General features: G+C 41.8%; 1 protein-coding gene across 1 annotated transcript in view; it reads left to right on the forward strand.

Annotated features, from left to right (window-relative positions):
- The window catches only part of LOC126278495 (leucine-rich repeat-containing protein 9-like), a 133178-nt gene extending 110724 nt beyond the window's left edge, over positions 1 to 22454 (forward strand). The window contains exon 6 of the mRNA XM_049978654.1: positions 21503 to 22454. Coding sequence (XP_049834611.1) covers positions 21503 to 21664 — 162 coding nt within the window. The 3' untranslated portion in view covers positions 21665 to 22454. The remainder of the gene's footprint in view (positions 1 to 21502) is intronic.
- Positions 22455 to 22819: the final 365 nt, after the last annotated feature.

A 22819-nucleotide genomic window follows, 5' to 3' on the forward strand; every position in this document is an offset into this window, starting at 1 on the left:
CACCCACCTGCACAACCAGTAGGACTTGATTTCTGACCTGGTCGACGCCCCGGACTCATCTACCTGGTACACTCTAGCCAAAAAGACAATTCTACATCGGTTTGCACGCTCAACTGAGGCAGCAATACAGCAAGTGCTCCATGTCGAGCAACTAGGCATTGACAAACTTTCCCAGCTCTGGAGATGGCTACTTGCCCTGGTCTACTCTCTGACACAGATCTCGTCGCCATCTGGTCAGATAAACTATCTCCGCACATCCACTTTGCTCTGGCTTAGGGGTCTCCCGAACCTGTCGAGCAAAGAATGACAATTGCTGACAGGCTGCACAATGTATCACTGCTCTGTTTCGTCAGCCACTGCCTACCTGACAAGTCTCAGGTTCAGGCTCATCATCCGGCTGCACTGTGCCGACCATTCCTCTCACTCCGGGAAGCAGTAAATAAGCTACTGGAATGTCACTGACTCCGCCTATGGTCATGCCCCCTCCTGCAACTGAGCCTGGTGCGGCCACCGAACCTTGGCCACTGCCACTGGCAACGAATGTTCCACAGGAAATGCAACCGCACTACCCATACTGTTACTTCTACATACAGTTTGGTGAGGGGGCACGGAACTGCAGACCACCCTGTGACTTCCCAAAGGCCAATCGCAGGTAGGTCCGGGCGTTGCCTCCTGCACACAACATGACAGACACCCTCCAGTGCTCCATTCTGTCCAGGAACGACCAGGTAATTGCGGACGACTTTACATTAAAGACATTTCGTCGGGATACCTTTCCCTAGTGGACACAGGCGCCGATGTTTCACTGCTGCCTACGTCCTTAGCATCATCGAATATCCACTCTCATCATACTTCACTGCAGGCCGTGAATTCAACTAAACTGCAATGCTCGGCTTCACTCTCCGCAAACTGTAAACTCAAGTGGTCTTTTTTAGTGTGCGAAATTGATGAACCTATACTAGGCATTGACTTCTTGTGACACCACAAACTTTCACTGGACCTAGTGCGAAACACCGTGTTTCATCACCCGTCCAAGACTCACTTCCCCTGTGCTCCGTCGAGCAAACCCCTCCATGACACCTTGGTCTGAGCTCATCTCATCTGTACATGCTCGTCTCTGTCGATGACGTTACAAGAAACTATGCACAAGGGCCTTGTTGAGCTTGAAAACATCGCCTGCCTACGCAAGGAAAACTTCGAGCTCTCCCTCTGGTTCCATGAAACTCAGCTCCAGCTCTCCGATGCTGCAAAGGAATTACAGACACTACAGCAAGGACAAAGCGAGGTCAGTAAGTGCAGTCCCAGCAATCGAGCCTCCGTGTGTTTACCCCCCGCTACCCCTCACAACTGTGCTATCAAGACTGCCATATCATGTTGTGGGGCGGCGAAGAAGTTGTCGAATGAGTTGTTTGAATGTTCATTTCACGTAACAGACTATTGCCGATGCAACATATGTGGGACGGCGAAGAAGTCGTTGTTTAATGTTGAATGAAAGTTGAACATTGCCACCTTAAATCACACGAGCCTGGCAACTAATTTGGTGGCCAGTCAGAAAGCGAAGGGAAACTTACTGACCTTAGTTCCCAGTCTGCACGGCCACATTCCTGTACAGCCCAGCTAAACGAAAAATATCCATAGTTCTTCACGGGATTAGGGCTGCTTCAATAAAATTTAAAGTTCCAAACAAGATTTTATTATCTTAAAGGCTCACACAAATTACTCGAAACTTCTGAAAATGCTAAAGACATTAAATATTGTTAATTCAGCCAATCGTTTAATAGTTCAGAGGCGACTTCTACAGCAAGTTCCTCCCGAATAGTTCATTACTCTAACTAATGGTGCTCTATTAATAGTTCGCAATAATGTTTAAAAAAAAAGATTAATGCTCGCCTTAAAAGTGGAGTTAGTCACCACTTGCCACGCGGAATTATACTTCACACGGACGGCACAATAACAGTTTGTTACCGAAGTCTAAACGATCCAGGACGGTGTACAGTCCTCGCGATTTTCAATGTCCGTTTACATTGCTAAGTACGCGCATGTCACAGCCCGCTATGGCGTCACCCGAGGCGAGGCGCGATCGGACGTTAAGCTCGCGTGGACTAGGCGTTGGTCTAATGCGGAGTGAGCTTACTACTGCCTCTGCCGCTCTTTTTATATAGCTCCGGCGCGTACCGCCAAGAGAGCATCTGTTCTTTCCGTTCCTATGCAGATGCCTGCAGCCTCCAAATGATCGCTATCTCAGGCACATAATCTTAAATATCACATTTAATAATAGCTTTACAAACTTCTCAATTTTTGTATACATACATCTGAGCAGTACAGAAGCACGTAGAAAATCTCAGCCCGCTAAAATTAAAACTTTACTCTCTAGAATTTTTACAATGGAACTAACGGTAGATTGTTACCTCTGAACCATAGCTTTATCAAGACTTGCATCAGCTGTTAATTATGCTACAAGACTAAAACTTGGTGTAGCTTTGTTAATTGTCCTATCTGATCATTGGTCTTAAAGAATTTGTTTTATCATTAAAATTTAAAGTACTTAATCTATAATGCTTATGTACATTTTACTCACAAAAGTAGTTTTTACTAAATTACTAAAAAACTATAAGAGGTAACTGATTGTGGTATTTCCATTATTATTATTAGGGTGAACTGAAGCATCCTACCAATTTTCAATATTGTAGCTCTATTATTTCGCGCCTCTGATTTTTCCGAAAAACGCGGATTCTGGAGTCAATTTTAGTTTTATGGTTTTGGAAACCAGCACCACTCATTAATGACTTCTTACTGCACCTTCTCACCAAATTTTGGCTTCCTAGCGTCATTATTTAGCGCCTCCTATTTTTCTTTCAAAACGTGAATTTTACGTAAACTACTAATTTTATAACATTAAGATTTGTTACCTGAAACATTATTACATAGAACTATACTTTAACAAAGTTTTACACACAAATCTTAATTTTTACTTTTATGTTAAATGTGGTGCAATACTATATGCAGGCGCGTTACGATGACGTGACGCTACTAGCAGTGAACTAGGGTAAGTCCCGTGCACTCGCTCGCCTCTGTATCTTATACATGATACAGCGCTTGCTTTGCTTCATCACCCCCTTTTTAATTTTCGTGAAAATCTATTTTTGAACAAAATTAAATTTCTAAAAGAACAAACAAGCGATGGATTACTTTAGTATACCTCTTTCAACTTAAGTTGCTTCTTCTTAGGAAATTCCTTATTACTACATACACAAAATAACCATACTCATATACACATAGAAAACCTAGTACAGAAGACATTCACAAATTATTTACATACATTTACATGGAAATATAAATTTTTCAATGGTTACAAAATAGTTATTTTTTTTTTCTTTAAAATCAGTCTCTTCCTGAAAAAGAAAATACACACGACTTTTATCACTGCAACGCACTCACATTTTTCTTTTACTATAATACTCGGCACTGTGGTGGGTGTCCTATTGTAACACTCATTTAATTTCACTGATTGACAAAATTGTGGGAGGAAATTGTATTCACTGTGGTTTGCGTCTCTACTTCCAATCTCCCTACCGCTTGTTGTCAGTCATTCATGCAGCCTGCATGTCCCTGAGAAACAGACAATACAGTCTAAGTTTCTGTTTTCAACTTATATCTAAGGTAGGACAAAGTACATTTTATAGTTTATATTCTGGCACTATTTTACTAATTGTGAAGTTGTCAGAAAGACATTTAGCACTAAGTCGTATCTGATACAATAGCTCCTACTTTCTTCTTTCATAAATAATCTTTTAGGTTCCTAAATAGTGAAAATTCTTTTAGCAAATTAATATATTAAGATCTTGCTTCAACTTAGAAAATTGAGTAACCTTTTAGTTTTAATGTACTCTGGCTTAATTATCGTATGGATTAGTTCATCAAAGAAGTCATTTGCTGACCAGCACTTTGCTTTATTGTATGAATTACTAAAGAAATTAGTTATTTTCAGTATACCGATTCCAAATTTCTGCATTTTCCAATATTTGTGTGTTTCTGTTGTCTGTTTAACTATTTATTTGCCTCAAGCAAGATTTAGCGTTTTTCACCATTTCACGAGACGTGAGGGAATTATTCTTTAATCCTACATCATTTACTTCAATTTACTTACTTCACTTCTTCACCTTATTCATTTTCTCCCTTTTCTTCCAGATTCAAAATACTTCATTTCTCCACTTCTTTCTCCCTTTTCCTTTTGTCAGCCTATTGACGTCCTGTTTCTATATATTTGGTGCGATCCTCACACCACTTCCACACATCTCCATTTATTTAATTTTAAAACGCCATTGCTTGCCTCTATGAGCATTACCTTCTTACGCTGTTTTCCTTCAGACAACCTTATTTCTAGCAACATACTACCTTCTGCATAATCTCATGGATTATTCATATTCATACCGTACTTCGTATACTGCAAAGTGTCTCTCTTCAACCTTAGCACTTTCCTCATTCTCACTGAAAACCAAATTTTCCTGCAAGTATCCTTTATTCTTTATTACTCTAATAGGCAGTTCCCAAGTTTCATTACTACCGCCTATATGACTTCCTATAAAAGACTCTCTTATCACTTTAGAGTCAGGTAAAGTTAAAATTAAGTTGTTCTGATCAAAATTGATCTTTCCCTGGTACTTTGATAAGAAATCAGTACCAATCAACATATCAACACTTAAGCCTAGCACAATCAAACAAGGATGATCTATTACTACGTCATTTATACCAATGGGTATCAAAGCTTCGTGTTGAACTGGTCTAGAGACTTTTCCAGTAGCACCTATAATCTTTAAGCCACTTACTTTCATAACTGTTAACTTCTCTTTATTGGGTATGGTGTCAAAAAATGTTTGTGATAAAGCACTTGCTTCACTGCCACTGTCAAGCAGACAACGCACAGTGACTCCTGATATGTTTACTTTGATAACAGGGTGAGTTATTTTACATTGAACAGGTTGCTCACACACCTCGTCTAATAAATCTCGTTCTATGTTCTTCCAGCTAAAGTAATTCTGATCAGTTGCAATTACATTTACATTTACATCCTGGGGCTCATCATGCTCTATAATCTTAGCTGCTTTCTCTAATCTGTCCACTAACTTTAAATCGAAGCATCTGACGACTTTTTCTACTTTTGTTTGCTGCACATCAGCCAAACTATCCTCTACCTCTGAGCAACTGCGTCCCTGCGCAATATTGCTGTTCATAAGAATGTCGTCACCTTCAACCATTTGTGGCACGTTTACACAGCTACTAGATTCTTTCACCTCGTTACTATTTCTACCCCCTTCATTCATCATTTCCTCCTCTCTAAAGTTTTGCAGTACTGATTCTACTTCTGCTACTTCTACTTCAGCTTTTAGATTGCCATTTTCATCGAAGATGTAAGCTTTTACTTCATCATTATTCCCATCAGACTCAAACCCATTATCTATTTCTTCCCCATTATCTACCTTGAGTTCCTGTTCTTCCTTGACCCATTTTTCTAGTGTATCCAAAATACTATCCACTATTTTGTGAGAGTGGCTTAACACATCACTGGTATTATCTGTATTTATTTCGTCATCCATGTTGTCTGTCTGTGTATGTTGGCTGATTGTCTGTGTTTCCGTTACTGGCTGTGTTACTGTTACCGCCTGGTGAGCGCCAGTTTCCTCATAGACGGGATTTAGTTTCCCACACGCGGCCTGTTGGGTTCATCTGTGACACCACTAGATATAGTGGCATCATGACTCCCTTCTTGTCTTAATGGCATAGTATTTACTTCTCCACTTTCGTCATAGTAGTTGTTACGAAAGCGTGGTGAGTATCTACCCCCTCTTCCTCTGCCACGGCTTTGGTTTCGATAGTTTGTTTTGGTGTGCCTAACTTCCATATTTCTAACGTTCACGTTTCCATTATTTTGTATGTGATTGTTAGAAGATTTGTTATTCTGCTGCACCTGCTCCTCAGCAGCAGCTACTCTTTCCACTCTTTCCAGATATTCAATAAATTTGTCTATATTATCTCTAGGGGCGGAAATGATCCTCTTCTGCCAGTACCACGGCAGCTTACCTTCTAAACCCATAATGATCATATCTGGCTTCATCTTTTCTGTCAAATGTGACAGTCTTGAAACCCACTTCCTAGCGAAATCCTTTACTGATTCACGCCCTGGGAAAAACTTCTTACCACTCCAGAATTCCCTTAACACATCATTTTGTTTGTTATGTGACCAGTATTCGTTGAGAAATGCAGACTTAAATTCAGATAAAGTTTTACATTTGATCATTACATCCGCTGACCATCGCAAAGCATCACCTGACAAATGACTTCTTATAAATGAAATTTTTTCTCTTTCTGACCAAGTGTTGGGGAGAACATCCTCAAAGTCATTCCAAAATTCAAGAGGGTGAATGTACTTATCAGGATCAAAGCGCAAAAACTGTCGACACCCTATAAAAGCGGCGTCAACTGAAGTCACATGCTGTACAGTAGAATGACTAGAATTAACAGAGGTTACTCTATTTTCTAGGTTAGCAATGTTAGTATTTAATTCCTCTACTTGTGACTCTACTGCTTCTATCCTGGCAGAACATCTTTGTTCCACTGCACCACGAATTTCGGTACAGGTTTCTTTTACTTTCTCAATGTTTTTCTGACAAGTATCTACTTTAATTTGTACCTCTTTAACTTTGTCAGAGCAAAGTTTGAACTCGTTGCTCAATCTTTCGGACAACCTCACTTCCAAAAGTTCATCTGCCTCTTGATAATTTTTTTGAATTTGATCTATTTCACATTTGAAAGTACTATGCATTTTAGTTAACTGTTGCCCTACTTTTACTTGAATGTCATGATGAATAGCATCTATCTTATAATTCAAACTATTCCATTTTGATTGCAGTTCTTCTTTTAGTTCTTTATTACTATCCTCAATTTTAGCCTCAATTTTATTTTCCAACCCTTTATTACTAACCTCAATTTTATTCTCCAACTCTTTATTACTATTTTCAATTTTAGCCTCAATTTTATTTTGGTTTGATTCGAGTTTGGCAAACAGTATTTGCATCCAATCCGGAGCTTCTACCTTGATACTTTGTATCTCTTGACTTGACTGAGCTGGAGATATATTGAGCTCAGTTTCACTACCTGACAAAGTTAGCAACTCTACTGGCTCCCTTTTGACTTCTATTTCACTTATTGATTGCATCCCTGCACTCTCATTTAAATTAAAGTCATAATTTACTGGTGACAAATTACGTTCTAGTTCAATATTTGAGGGATTAATGGAACCATCCTCATTAAACTCAATTCCTGATCCTGAGGATTCTTGGTCAGAGACCGGTTCCCTTCTGAAATGTACACTACTTTCCATATCTTTTAGTTTGTTAGCAGCAGTTAATAAATATTTTAAAAGTCTTTGACTTAACTTAAATGCTTGATTTCGACGAATGATGTCGTCGCGGTGTACCAGCAATCGTGATGCGACGCGTCGCGACGTATTGAAGGCAGCAGCAGCAGCTGTAGCGTCGAGTACCGCCACAGGAATCGCCTACTGCAATAGCTCCAGGGGGGGGGGGGGGGGGGGCAGCAAGGCACCGTTGACCGCTCGGCGCAGCCGGCAGCTGTCTCGCAGATCAGCGCAGCTCCGCGATGACGCACCGTCTTCCTTTAGTCTCAGCGCCGTCGGCAGCCGCGATCCAGCATCGTCGCCTTCCTCACCATCGTCACTAACCAACGTACAGCGGTAGACACTTATTGTTTATACACTACACCCGCCTTTACTGGTAACACTGTTCCCACACTAGTTCAATTCAGTGTCCTGTTATTGCCTACCGAGTTCGTTAATTTATACCAATCGCTTTCACCCACACATCGAGCACTTTTATTTGCTTTTAATTCAGTTTTCCCGGCCAATAAGCACCATATGTGGGGCGGCGAAGAAGTTGTCGAATGAGTTGTTTGAATGTTCATTTCACGTAACAGACTATTGCCGATGCAACATATGTGGGACGGCGAAGAAGTCGTTGTTTAATGTTGAATGAAAGTTGAACATTGCCACCTTAAATCACGCGAGCCTGGCAACTAATTTGGTGGCCAGTCAGAAAGCGAAGGGAAACTTACTGACCTTAGTTCCCAGTCTGCACGGCCACATTCCTGTACAGCCCAGCTAAACGAAAAATATCCATAGTTCTTCACGGGATTAGGGCTGCTTCAATAAAATTTAAAGTTCCAAACAAGATTTTATTATCTTAAAGGCTCACACAAATTACTCGAAACTTCTGAAAATGCTAAAGACATTAAATATTGTTAATTCAGCCAATCGTTTAATAGTTCAGAGGCGACTTCTACAGCAAGTTCCTCCCGAATAGTTCATTACTCTAACTAACGGTGCTCTATTAATAGTTCGCAATAATGTTTAAAAAAAAAGATTAATGCTCGCCTTAAAAGTGGAGTTAGTCACCACTTGCCACGCGGAATTATACTTCACACGGACGGCACAATAACAGTTTGTTACCGAAGTCTAAACGATCCAGGACGGTGTACAGTCCTCGCGATTTTCAATGTCCGTTTACATTGCTAAGTACGCGCATATCACAGCCCGCTATGACGTCACCCGAGGCGAGGCGCGATCGGACGTTAAGCTCGCGTGGACTAGGCGTTGGTCTAATGCGGAGTGAGCTTACTACTGCCTCTGCCGCTCTTTTTATATAGCTCCGGCGCGTACCGCCAAGAGAGCATCTGTTCTTTCCGTTCCTATGCAGATGCCTGCAGCCTCCAAATGATCGCTATCTCAGGCACATAATCTTAAATATCACATTTAATAATAGCTTTACAAACTTCTCAATTTTTGTATACATACATCTGAGCAGTACAGAAGCACGTAGAAAATCTCAGCCCGCTAAAATTAAAACTTTACTCTCTAGAATTTTTACAATGGAACTAACGGTAGATTGTTACCTCTGAACCATAGCTTTATCAAGACTTGTATCAGCTGTTAATTATGCTACAAGACTAAAACTTGGTGTAGCTTTGTTAATTCTCCTATCTGATCATTGGTCTTAAAGAATTTGTTTTATCATTAAAATTTAAAGTACTTAATCTATAATGCTTATGTACATTTTACTCACAAAAGTAGTTTTTACTAAATTACTAAAAAACTAGAAGAGGTAACTGATTGTGGTATTTCCATTATTATTATTATTAGGGTGAACTGAAGCATCCTACCAATTTTCAATATTGTAGCTCTATTATTTCGCGCCTCTGATTTTTCCGAAAAACGCGGATTCTGGAGTCAATTTTAGTTTTATGGTTTTTGAAACCAGCACCACTCATTAATGACTTCTTACTGCACCTTCTCACCAAATTTTGGCTTCCTAGCGTCATTATTTAGCGCCTCCTATTTTTCTTTCAAAACGTGAATTTTACGTAAACTACTAATTTTATAACATTAAGATTTGTTACCTGAAACATTATTACATAGAACTATACTTTAACAAAGTTTTACACACAAATCTTAATTTTTACTTTTATGTTAAATGTGGTGCAATACTATATGCAGGCGCGTTACGATGACGTGACGCTACTAGCAGTGAACTAGGGTAAGTCCCGTGCACTCGCTCGCCTCTGTATCTTATACATGATACAGCGCTTGCTTTGCTTCAATGTACTCACAGCTCCACAGGGCCACACCCTACTAACATGGCAGCGTTTGACACTTGGCCAGACACAAACGGCTCCTACCCCGCCCCTTGTGGACAGCACCTCAAACTACGCAACTTCAGCTCCTGCGTGCCGCCGTGCAATAACCACTGACAACACAAACAGTGCACTCGAGCCAAGCATTTCACCTGCGACCGTGCTGCCATAGGCCGCGCCCTCGGACAATGGACTCACTAACGGCTCACGAGCTCTACCAAGCTCACCTGACCACGGTGCCACAACTTCGGGCTGGCGGCCATCTTGTCACATTGACTCCTGGGACAATTTGCCGCCTCGGCTCCTGTCGGATGTGCCAAGTGGCTCTGAACACCACGACTACGCCTCACCTTTCCTGTCCACCACACATTGTAAACAAACCACCTCCCGCCCCGCTGGCAACATTTCCATCATTACCAATGGCACGGTTCACAAGCTTCGCCTCACATCAGTTCCCACGATCTCCAGTAAACCACGTCCATTTTGTCGTGAGCGCCTCTCCGACCATAAAAATCAGATTTCTGAACTACTAAGCTCCGGTGTCATTGAACCCTCTGCCAGTAGCTGGTCTACACCCATACATATGACACCCAGTAAAGATGGGTCCTGGCGCATGTGCGGAGACTACCGTTGACTAAACGCACGAACAATTATGTACACCTACCCCATACCCAACATTGCCGACTTACCAGTTCCCTCGCAGGTGCGACCACGTTCTCTATCATTGATTGCAAACGGGCCTACCATCAGATCCCCATGGCACCTAAAGACATCGAGAAGACAGCAATCACCACCTCGATCAGGTTATTTCAGTTTCGATTCATGCCCTTCAGTCTGAAAAATGCAACCCAGACCTGGCAACACTTCATCAACGAAGTGCTATCTGACCTAAAATTCTGATTTGCATATCTTGATGACATTCTTGTGTTCAGCTCCTCTGTCGAGGACAACATTCGACATGTGCAAAATGTTAAGAACTCTCTCATGGCAGCAGGCATCGAGACCAACCAGCACAAGTCACAGCTACATCAACCCGCTGTCACTTTTCTTGGTCTTCGGGGTCGCTTCCGACAGCATTTCACCACCCCCTGAGAAAGTACAAACAATACTAAACCTACCGAGACATTTGTCATTCAAAGAGCTCTGGCGCTTTCTGGGGACGGTTAATTATTATTGCCGACATCTACCTCGGGCTGCAGAGTTTCAGGCTCCACTAACGGATGCCTTGGCAGGCACCAACATTTCTGGATCTCGGCCCCTTCCATGGACCCCTGTTATGACTGTCTTTTCCACTGCCCTCAAAAATGTCCTTGCTGAGGCCTGCACCATCGCGCATCCTCATCCCAATGTGCAGCTTTTCATCACCACAGACACGAGCGATACTGCCATCGGCACTGTCCTTAGCCAGACAGTCGACGGCCATACTTCATCTCTGCAGTTCTTCTCACGCAAGCTCACCAATGCACAATGGAAATATTCCGCATTTGACACGGAGTTGCTCAAGGACTACGAAGCGATCAATCATTTTAAAACTGATATTGAGGGATGCCCTTTCTTTGATTTAACGGATGACAAATCCCTGGCTGCGGCCATTGCAAACCCGCCAGCTGACCCGCCTCCTCGCCATTTCAGATACATGGACTTCATATCCCAGTTCACCACTGATGGCAGACACTTAAAGGGTGCTGACAATATAGTTGCTGATTTCCTTTCACGAGTCAATGCCGTCCATTCGCTGTTAGACCTCTCTGAACTGCGTAAGCTCCAACCCGCCGACGAGGAAACACAAAACCTGATTTCAGACTCTACCTCTTCACTACACTTCGTCCGCATCACCTTCCCTAGCATTTCTGGTGAGATCTGGTACGACGACAGTACGGGCATGTTACGCCCCCTTATCCCAACCACACTCCATTGAGCTGTCTTCAACGCAATGCATAATTTAGCCCACACCAGTGTTCGTGCGTCAGCCCGCCTTGTAGCGTAGTGCTTTGTGTGGAGAAAAGTCAACAAGAACTGCCAGCAATGGGCACGCTCCTGCATTGCGCGCCAATGCTGCAAAGTACACAAGCACACTTCTACCCCCTTCAGCGCCTTTTCGATCCCTCCTGGGCATTTCCAGGATTTTCATAATGACATTGTTGGTCCTCTACCCTCTCTAACGGCTTTCGTTACGTTCTCTTGTCTATCGACCGAACAACTCACTCAGTAGAGGCTGTCCCCCTCCCCAGTATTATGGCAGATACTGTTGCTTGAGCTATTGTTGAGTCATGGGTATCGCATTCGGATGTCCAGCTATCATCACGACTGGCCAGGGCAGACAATTTGAGTCGGCCCTGTTCAACGAGATTTGTAAGATTTGTAGCATCTGGCGCATCCATACCACAGCATATCACCCGCAAAGTAACGGGCTAGTTGAGGGCTGGCACCTCGCTTTCAAGGTGGCTCTTCGATGCCATGACTCTCTATGGACAGAGGCCATTCCCCTTGTGCTACTCGGCATTTGTGCGATCTACACTCCTGGAAATTGAAATAAGAACACCGTGAATTCATTGTCCCAGGAAGGGGAAACTTTATTGACACGTTCCTGGGGTGAGATACATCACATGATCACACTGACAGAAACACAGGCACATAGACACAGGCAACAGAGCATGCACAATGTCGGCACTAGTACAGTGTATATCCACCTTTTGCAGCAATGCAGGCTGCTATTCTCCCATGGAGACGATCGTAGAGATGCTGGATGTAGTCCTGTGGAACGGCTTGCCATGCCATTTCCACCTGGCGCCTCAGTTGGACCAGCGTTTGTGCTGGACGTGCAGACCGCATGAGACGACACTTCATCCAGTCCCAAACATGCTCAATGGGGGACAGATCCGGAGATCTTGCTGGCCAGGGTAGTTGACTTACACCTTCTAGAGCATGTTGGGTGGCACGGGATACATGCGGACATGCATTGTCCTGTTGGAACAGTAAGTTCCCTTGCCGGTCTAGGAATGGTAGAATGATGGGTTCGATGACAGTTTGGATGTACCGTGCACTATTCAGTGTCCCCTCGACGATCACCAGAGGTTTACGGCCAGTGTAGGAGATCGCTCCCCACACCATGATGCCGGGTGTTGGCCCTGTGTGCCTCGATCATATGCAGTCCTGATTGTGGCGCTCACCTGCACGGCACCAAACACGCATACGACCATCATTGGCACCAAGGCAGAAGCGACTCTCATCGCTGAAGACGACACGTCTCCATTCGTCCCTCCATTCACGACTGTCGCGACACCATTGGAGGCGGGCTGCACGATGTTGGGGCGTGAGCGGAAGACGGCCTAACGGTGTTCGGGACCGTAGCCCAGCTTCATGGAGACGGTTGTGAATGGTCCTCGCCGATACCCCAGGAGCAACAGTGTCCCTAATTTGCTGGGAAGTGGCGGTGCGGTCCTCTACGGCACTGCGTAGGATCCTACAGTCTTGACGTGCATCCGTGCGTCGCTGCGGTCCGGTCCCAGGTCGACGGGCACGTGCACCTTCCGCCGACCAGTGGCGACAACATCGATGTACTGTGGAGACCTCACGCCCCACGTGTTGAGCAATTTGGCGGTACGTCCACCCGGCCTCCCGCATGCCCACTATATGCCCTCGCTCAAAGTCTGTCAACTGCACATACGGTTCACGTCCACACTGTCGCGGCATGCTACCAGTGTTAAAGACTGTGCCACGGCAAACTGGCTGACACTGACGGCGGCGGTGCACAAATGCTGCACAGCTAGCGCCATTCAACGGCCAACACCATGGTTCCTGGTGTGTCCGCTGTGCCGTGTGTGTGATCATTGCTTGTACAGCCCTCTCGCAGTGTCCGGAGCAAGTATGGTGGGTCTGACACACCGGTGTCAATGTGTTCTTTTTTCCATTTCCAGGAGTGTATAAGGAAGACCTCAAAGGCACAATAGCCAAGTTCGTTTACAGCCAGGGCATTGTCCTCCCTGGTGAACTTGTGAGTCCTTCTGCTTCTCTCCCTCAGTCTGACTTTCCTTCCTTCATGGACCGTGTCAGACACCACTTCATCAACCTCCATATCCCTCCGCCCGCCAGCCAATCCGACTCTAATGTTCACGTCCCGAAATTTCTGGACAATTGCGAGTACATCATGCTCCGAGATAACACTGACCGTGCTCCCCTCCAACCTCCATATACCGGCCCGTACCGAGTTCTCCAGCGCTCAGTCAACACCTATGACATTGAGATGAAAGATTCAGGTGTTAGAGTCACTCTCAACAGACTTAAGCCTGCTCATGTCGAACCTTCTTCTACCCCTCTTCAGGCCACGACCACGCCACTCACTGTTGTGGCTCATGATGCTCCGACCACTCCCTCCATGTCGCACTTACACACTCGGTCGAGTGACTTCCAGCACCAATCGTCGAGCTCTCCTCCGACCTCGCCCTCTACTCCAGTCTCACGGGCTCCATTGAGTGACCACATGCTCCCCATGTCGAACTTACCTACGATCACGCCCTCGCCACTGGGTCCTTCTCCATCTTGAACGTGCCCTTGCTCAAGGTGTTTGTGCCTGTTCCCCCGGACATAATCTATGACATCTCAATAATACTGTGCCGTTATACACTGTTTGTCGTGTGTTTCTCTTCATCCAGGGCCCATGACACAACCTCTGCCGTTCCCTGCCACCTGGTGAAATGTGTTTCCCTTTCTCCCGATGTTGATCTGGACATGCTTCGTGTGTTCGCCACACCCACCGGAGACATCGCCGTCGTCGCTCCGTTCCACCCGCAAACTGCCGGCACACCTGTCGCCACATGACCAGCACACGCCCAGTACGACGCCCGGCTCGCTTCAACGACTTACAGTTTCGGTGGCCGAACCTTCCTTCACAACATCTACCCACACAGCTCCCTGATGACACTGTCGACCTGACCATGGTCCGGCTTCTGCGGACCACTCCTGCCGACGCCATAGTCACCCCACCCTCCTCTCCCCCCGGCCTGTCAAGAGTACTCTGTACTGTGGAAGGGGCAATGTGGACCCAATGAAATCGACACTGACATCAATGCATCCATCTTTGAACTAAGCTAATATTATCTTTGGCCTCTTCTGCACGTCCTGTTCTTTGTGAGCCTTGCTTGTGTTTGGGGTGAATAAATGAACTACTGCTGAATTGAGGTTGTTTGATGTAACTAACCCGAACTTTCCCATATAAAATATTTACATACAGCGCATTGTACAATGTCACAAAAGATCCACAAGTTATACTTTCAGCAAAATTTGTGCATCTACATCATAAGTGACATCCTTTTTGCGTAAGTGAAGATTACATTTAAAGATACACATCATTTTATTCAAGTCCTGTCTTGCTTAACAAAAAATTAATCCTCGTGGGTAGCAAAGAAGCTAAATTACACTGCATATTGCAGTTCATGTTTAGACAAAAATTTTCACTTGCTCAAAGTTTGGCATTTTTCACAAGCGCTTTCACACTTTTAATGAGCTTTTCCAAACTTTGTCAGCAAGTTGTCCACACCTTGAACAGCTCCAAGTGGCAGATGGTAAGGAATGCACTGCTATCAGTTCACTTGGAGGTAGTTCTCTGCCAGAATACATGAAAAAATCAGACAAAATATCGTGCTTTAGGACACTTACTTTTACTTCTAACTTAAGTCTAAGGAAAAATGTGATAGTCATTACTTCATAAATATATACATTACATAGTTCTCTTAACATTACGATAATTAGCACTAAAACTGACTGTTGTATGAAAGGTGTTGATTAGTAAAAATTTAAAATCAGATGCACATTACAAGGCAAAACCTTACTCTAAGTCATAACTGTCTGAAACTGGTCACACTTGAAAGACTTTTGTTTCTTTCCCATTTGCAAAATAGCAAAACTCAAAATGCACAGTACCATAGATTTACAAATCATGATGACAAAGAATAGAGTCACCTTTACATAACCTAATTAATATTTAATCAAATTTAGGGGGATGGAATTTGTACCAAATCGTTGTCCCACTTCTCTTTTCAACCCAGCACCACTCTCATTCAACCAGAAAATTAAATACTCACAAAATGCTACCAAATAGTTGACCTGTCAGAATATTCACATCAGCCTAGTTATCAGTTAATCGGCAAAATTATTGTATTTTATTCCAGTATTATCAACTCAAGCTCATAATTCATCAGAACAAAAATAGAAGTTTACAGATAACATATAGATCCACTGATGCAGTGTTATATGGCTTGTACCTCACTAAAATTTTGCTCTTTTCTGTTACACTCTCATTCCTAGCTGCAGTGTCATGAATTGCACAATATAAACAGTATCCAATTTGCCTAGTTCACAATTAGATACTCAATCTTTTCTGTGGAAAAACTGTCATCCTGCTTACCAAAATGATTATCAGAGGCATTGTCTCCTTCTCCATGCTTTAGATTTTGTACTTCTTCCACCTTCTTCTCTTTTTTAGCAGATTTTGAATCTACATTTTCATTTACTTTTTCCAGTTTTTCCTCTACCACTACCGCACACTTTGCTTTTACCTCTGTTTCAAAATCATTTTTAAGCTGATTGATTTGGTTCTCAGGTTTAACCCTATTTTCAGCATACTGTTTCTCGAAAACCTCCACCTTCCTACTACTACTGTCACCACAAAGTTTCTCTCTTCTATACATTTACTATTCAATGTCAATTTCTCTTATTATGTACTACGAGGTGCATTCAAGTTCTAAGGCCTCCGATTTTTTTTCTCCAGACTGGAAAGAGATATAAACATGCACATTGTTTTAAAATGAGGCCGCATTCATTGTCAATATGTCCCAGAGATGGCAGCACTGTATGGCAGATGGAATTTTACCATCAGCGGCGAGAATGAGAACTGTTTTAAATACTTAAAATGGTGACGTTTTCCTTACTTGAACAGCGCGCAATCATTCGTTTTCTGAATTTGCGTGGTGTGAAACCAATTGAAATTCATCGACTGTTGAAGGAGACATGTGGTGATGGAGTTATGGATGTGTCGAAAGTATGTTCATGGGTGCGTCAGTTTAATGAAGGCAGAACATCGTGTGCTGACAAACCAAAACAACCTCGGGCTCGCACAAGCCGGTCTGACGACATGATCGAGAAAGTGGAGAGAATTGTTTTGGGGGATCGCCGAATGACTGTTGCACAGATCGCCTCCAGAGTTGGCATTTCTGTGGGTTCTGTGCACACAATCCTGTATGACGACCTGAAAATGCGAAAAGCGTCATCCAGGTGGTTGTCACGAATGCTGACGGACAACAACATGGCTGCCCGTGTGGCATGTTGCCAAGCAATGTTGACGCACAACGACAGCGTGAATGAGACTTTCTTTTCATTGGTTGTGACAATGGATGAGATGTGTATGCCATTTTTCAATCCAGAAACAAAGTGCCACTCAGCTCAATGGAAGCACACAGATTCACCGCCACCAAAAAAATTTCGGGTAACCGCCAGAGCTGAAAAAATGATGGTGTCCATGTTCTGGGACAGCGAGGGCATAATCCTTACCCATTGCATTCCAAAGGGCACTACGGTAACAGGTGCATCCTACGAAAATGTTTTGAAGAACAAATTCCTTCCTGCACTGCAACAAAAACATCCGGGAAGGGCTGCGGGTTTGCTGTTTCACCAAGACAACGCACCCACACATCGAGCTAACGTTATGCAACAGTTTCTTCATGATAACAACTTTGAAGTGATTCCTCTGACCTGGCTCCTAGTGACTTTTGGCTTTTTCCAACAATGAAAGAGACACTCCATGGCTGCACATTCACCAGCCGTGCTGCTATTGCCTCAACGATTTTCCAGTGGTCAAAGCAGACTCCTAAAGAAGCCTTCGCCGCTGCCATGGAATCATGGCATCAGCATTGTGAAAAATGTGTACGTCTGCAGGGTGATTATGTCGAGAAGTAATGCCAGTTTCATCGATTTCGGGTGAGTAGTTAATTAGAAAAAAAAATCGGAGGCCTTAGAACTTGAATGCACCTCGTACTTTCTTTGTACTATTTCCCACCCACCTAATGTCTTCTTTCAAACTATTAATGTCTTCTTTCAGACTATTAATATCGTCTTTTGTACACTTACGACTCATAATTTGCCTTAAAACTGCTTCCAATTTTCCGTAATGACTACAGTCCTGCAAATCATTCCCTGTTAAATCTTTCAGTTTATTTAAAAACTTATCCTCTACAGCTTTATTTTCAGTCACACTGTCTTGTTTGTTAAGGCGACTCATTATGTATCACTTAACATAAAACAGCTTTTGCTTTGAAATAACCTTATTCTTATTCACTCTTCTTCTGCTGCTCTGCTGCTGCTGTTGCCATTGCTGTTGTCATCTGGATCTGCAAGGCTGCAGCAAGTTGTAATTCTCTCGGGAAGGCATCTTTTTTTTATCTCCAGTCTACTGTGTCCACCTGCGTACTCATTGGCTGCTCCTGTACTCAATGGCTGCTTCCATAGAACCCACTCACTGATTGTCTACTGTCATATAGTGTGGCCATGAAACCCATGTGTTGATTGGCTGTTGCGCCACTGCACTGTAAGCCGCTGTCGAGTTCACAGCTCACAATTCCAGAGTCCTTGTTTGTTGTGGTTATGTACAATATTCCTCACCTGAGGCACCACATGTGACAATGTTCCCTGCTTTATCTCTTTGTTTAATGTCCTCGGTGTCAACGTAATGTGTTGCTACACGGGCTGGAAAATGGGTGTGGATGTACAGCTACTGTCTACCGTTAATGATGTAGCCAACAGATGCACAGTTGTGTTTCACAGTCTTTTGCATTCCCTGTCACAACCCCCCCCCCCCCCCAATATTACAGAGTTATATGGCCAGCGCACTATTGTTTAACTTTCAATAAGCCCCATTAATAGGTTGCAGGTGAACATCCACATACTGCTAGAATAGTTTACTGTTGAACATCTATGAGCAGTAAAAACCTAACCACACAGTTCATGGTCTTTCAAATAAATTCAACACTGTCATTGCTTTAACACATGCCTAATGTGTAACACTTATTTCACTCTTGAGTTAATGCATTGTTGTCATTCTAACCAACACAGGATCCTTGTCTGAAATTTTGCCATGGACAGACTGTTTAGTGACCAAAATTTGGGCCCTTATGTATCATCACAGTAATAGGTACTGAAGCTACCCATTGTTCAAAGTTTAATTTACCAAAATTACAATTAAAAATTAATTCATTAAATTAACTGAATACATCGAAAAATTCTGTCTTTTTAACAATTTCTTCTACTACAAGGTTTAGGCCGAATTATATGTTTAAATCATGAAATTAACATGTATCATTGTGTAAACAATACATTTGACAAAACTGTTAATTACTTTGGAATTAATGAAGGGCTGGTTTTGCTAACTTGTTTTATAATAGAGCCAAATATATCCTTTAGGAATAATATTAGTTGTTCCTCCAAATGTTTATAATTAGTGCAGAATTTATATTTGTTTATAGATCAACAGTAGAATTTTAAGTTACAAAACAATTCTTGATTTCTCCCCATAATAAAAGTATTAACTAGGAATAGTACAAATAAATCAGGAAATCATTTACATACAGAAAACTAAGCACAAAATTAGATCTGGTGTTATATTCTTTAAAACTGAGGGCCAACCTTTCTGTTTTATGAAAATGCAGATTATACTTGTGTATGTTAATGGTAATTAGTTCAAAAATGAATTTTAAGGAGGCAGATGGCAAAACAAGAGGGGAAGTAAAAAATACTTGCTTCGTCACAATGTAAAATCCAACTCACACTTTTCTCACATGACATACTGAGAGCTTTGGATCAAAGCAACCAGGTAGATTCAATATTTCTTGATTTCTGAAAGGCATGCAGTTCAGTACTACACCTATACTTATTGTCAAAAGAATGACCTTATGTGGTATCAAGAGAAATTTGTGTCTGGGTTAAGCAGTTTTTGGTAGGGAGGACACAGCACGTTATCTTGGATGGAGAGTCATCATCAGATGTAGAAGAAACTTCAGATGTGCCCCAGGGAAGTGCATTGGGACCTTGCTGTTCATGTTGTATATTAATGACATTGCAGACAATATTAATAATAAAATCAAGCTTTTTGCAGGTGGTGAAATTATCTATAATGAAGCACTCTCTGAAAGTAACTACATAAATATTCAGTCAGATCTTGATAAGATCTCAATGTGGTGCAAGTATTGTCAGCTTGCAGTAAATGTTCAGAAACACAAAATTTTAAACTTCACAAAATGAAAAGACATAGAATTCTATGACTATAATATCAGTGAGTCACTGTTCGTATCGGCCAACTCATACAAATAACTGGGTGTAGCACTTCATAGGGATATGAAATGGAATGATCACAAAGGTTAAGTCATTGATAAAGCAGGTGGTAGAGTTTGGTTTATTGGTAGAAAGCTGGGGAAGTGCAATCAGTTTACAGAGGAGATTGTTTATAAAGCACTCATGTGAACAGCTCTTGAATATTGCTCAAATGGATGGGACGTTTACCATATAGGACTAACAGGGGACATTAGACATTTAAAGGGAAGGGCAGCTTGAATGGTCACAGGGTTGTTTAATGCATGGGAGAATGTCACAGAGATGTTGTCAGAATTGAACTGGAAGACTCTTGAAGATAGAGGTAAACTATCCTGAGAAAGTCTATTAACAGAGTTTCAAGAACTGACTTTAAATGATTACTCTAGGAATGTACTACAGCTCCCTATTTATCACTCACCTAGGGATCATGAGGACAAGATTAGAATAATTACTGCACACATAGAGGCATTCAAACAATTGTTCATCCTGCACCTCATTTGTGAATGGAAAAGGAAGAAACCCTAACAATTGGTACAATTGGATGTACCCTCTGCCATGCACCTCATGGTAATTTGTAGAGTATAAATGTAGATGAAAGTGTAGATAAAAAGGTTTGCAGTCATGGGTATTAATCTTCTAATCCCCTGAGGAAAAAATCTCTTTGTGTTGAATCCTACCAGAAAGCACTAGAAACATTAGATTTTAATCTAAGATATTAATTAATGCCATTACTGATCATGAAATGAGGCATTAGCATGTCAACTCTGAAACAGAAGAGCAGTCACCATTGTATTCTTCCAAGAAGTAGCTGGCTTAACAAGAGTTAAAAGAACACTCTTTGAAGTGAGGTCTACTTCTCCATTATTTTTGTGGATGAAGACAAGACACCAGTTTCTGGTTCTTATTCTGGAAACTGCCTGCTCAGACTCTTTTAAAGCATCAAGGACTATGAGAAATCCTGGCCTACCATGACAATGTTCCATTTTATATGTATTCTATTTATTTAATTTAACACTTAACAAAAGCAAATCTCTGTGAGAAATCCTTTGTTCAGGCATTTCTTCATCCACCCTATAGTTCTCATCTAACTCCACATAATTTTTCCTTGTGGTCATGTATGTGAATCTCCAAGAGCAGCCGTCTCATAGTAAGGGGTATTACCAAAAATCTCCAAAAAGATGATTGCTATAAAACCTTTGCCAGATAGTTTTAATAGCTGCAGTGTTGCATAGGACTACAGGGAGAGTACTTCAAAAGGGTGTGAGTTTCAAAATATAATAATGAGATTAGTCTCAGAACAATCAGAATGTCCCTCATAATCCTACCAATTCTCTGCATTTCTCCCTTGCCTAATTTATATAAATATAAAATGTTTATGGATGTTGTAAGAACTAATGGCTGTAGATTTCCAGCAGTGCATATGTACACTGTTTCTGTGTTTCAGGATTTTGATCAACTGAAGTATGTTGCTGCACTGAATCACTTGGAAGAACTTACGCTTATTGCTAACCCCATCTGTCCCCATCATACAGCATATCATGATTTAACTGCAATTCTTCCACGTTTCTATATTTATATTCATAGTTGTGATTCAGATGACTTGTGAGTGTGGAAATTTGGTTTGTATTTCTGTGTCTGTCCAGTATCTTGATCCCATCCACTACTGTCAAAGCATGGAATATTTTATTGATATTCATAGAGGAAACTCCATCAATGTTAGCTATGAGTCACAGTTGTGCACAATATTTGGAAGGCAAGTCAGTGGAAAAGATCCTTGTGAGGAAATGGATTTGAAAATCTATAAAGGCTTGCTCATTTACAGAAAAGGAATGTTAATTTTATATTCATATATGTGGAAGTAACTCTTCTCCTGATCTTCAGCTTCATTCTATAGAGCAAAGTAAATTTCAGAGGCGTTACAGTTTAAACAACTGTGAACATATAGTGTACATTGAGGGATGGATTCTATAATTAAAATGATTGCGTGTGTTTGTTGACATCATATTATAACCAGATGCAATGGGAAGATGTGCGTAGCAGTATATACAGATTGTGATACCAGTATGTATTTTTGTTTACAGTAAGAATTGTAACACTTGATCATATTGTATACATATTTTTCCTTTACTTAATGCATATAATGCCCCATGTTCAGACATTTCTTGGATTCTTATATGCATTCATTCATCTGATGTCTTGTGTCATTTTGTGAGGTTTGCACACAAGAAACATCATTATGCATGACCAAGTATGAGAAACCAAGAAGCTGCTTTTCTTTCCATTCATTAATGAAAGTGTCTCAATAACTGTTGTGTTCATATACATTTGTAAAAGAGTAAATCTATTTTCACTTACAGTCACAATAAACATTTATGTAAAATTAATCACCTAGCAAACCAGTGGTCCAGTTCTTTCTCACTTACAGACAGTGGCAGATTGTATTGAAATGAAATTAACTTTAAACTTTTTTTCAGGCAAGGTCAAGCTTAAATTTCTTTATAGAAATTAAGCTAGATTAGATTTTAATATTAGCACCAACATCATAAAAAGTAGAGCACATGCACAACTTAAGAAGGATGAGACAATAAGATCACTTAGCTTTAATGAACCTGTTGTCGACACATCATTAAACCCTAACCTTCCCTACTTTAAAATATGACTGAGTTTACTATTGCCTAATTTGTCAAGCAGCGTTGTGTTGAAAAGGCAGAATTGTTACCATAAAGAGGTTTATACATGGATACAACATACACGTTGATAT

The sequence above is a fragment of the Schistocerca gregaria genome, chromosome 6, assembly GCF_023897955.1.
Source record: "Schistocerca gregaria isolate iqSchGreg1 chromosome 6, iqSchGreg1.2, whole genome shotgun sequence".
Classification (NCBI taxonomy): domain Eukaryota; kingdom Metazoa; phylum Arthropoda; class Insecta; order Orthoptera; family Acrididae; genus Schistocerca; species Schistocerca gregaria.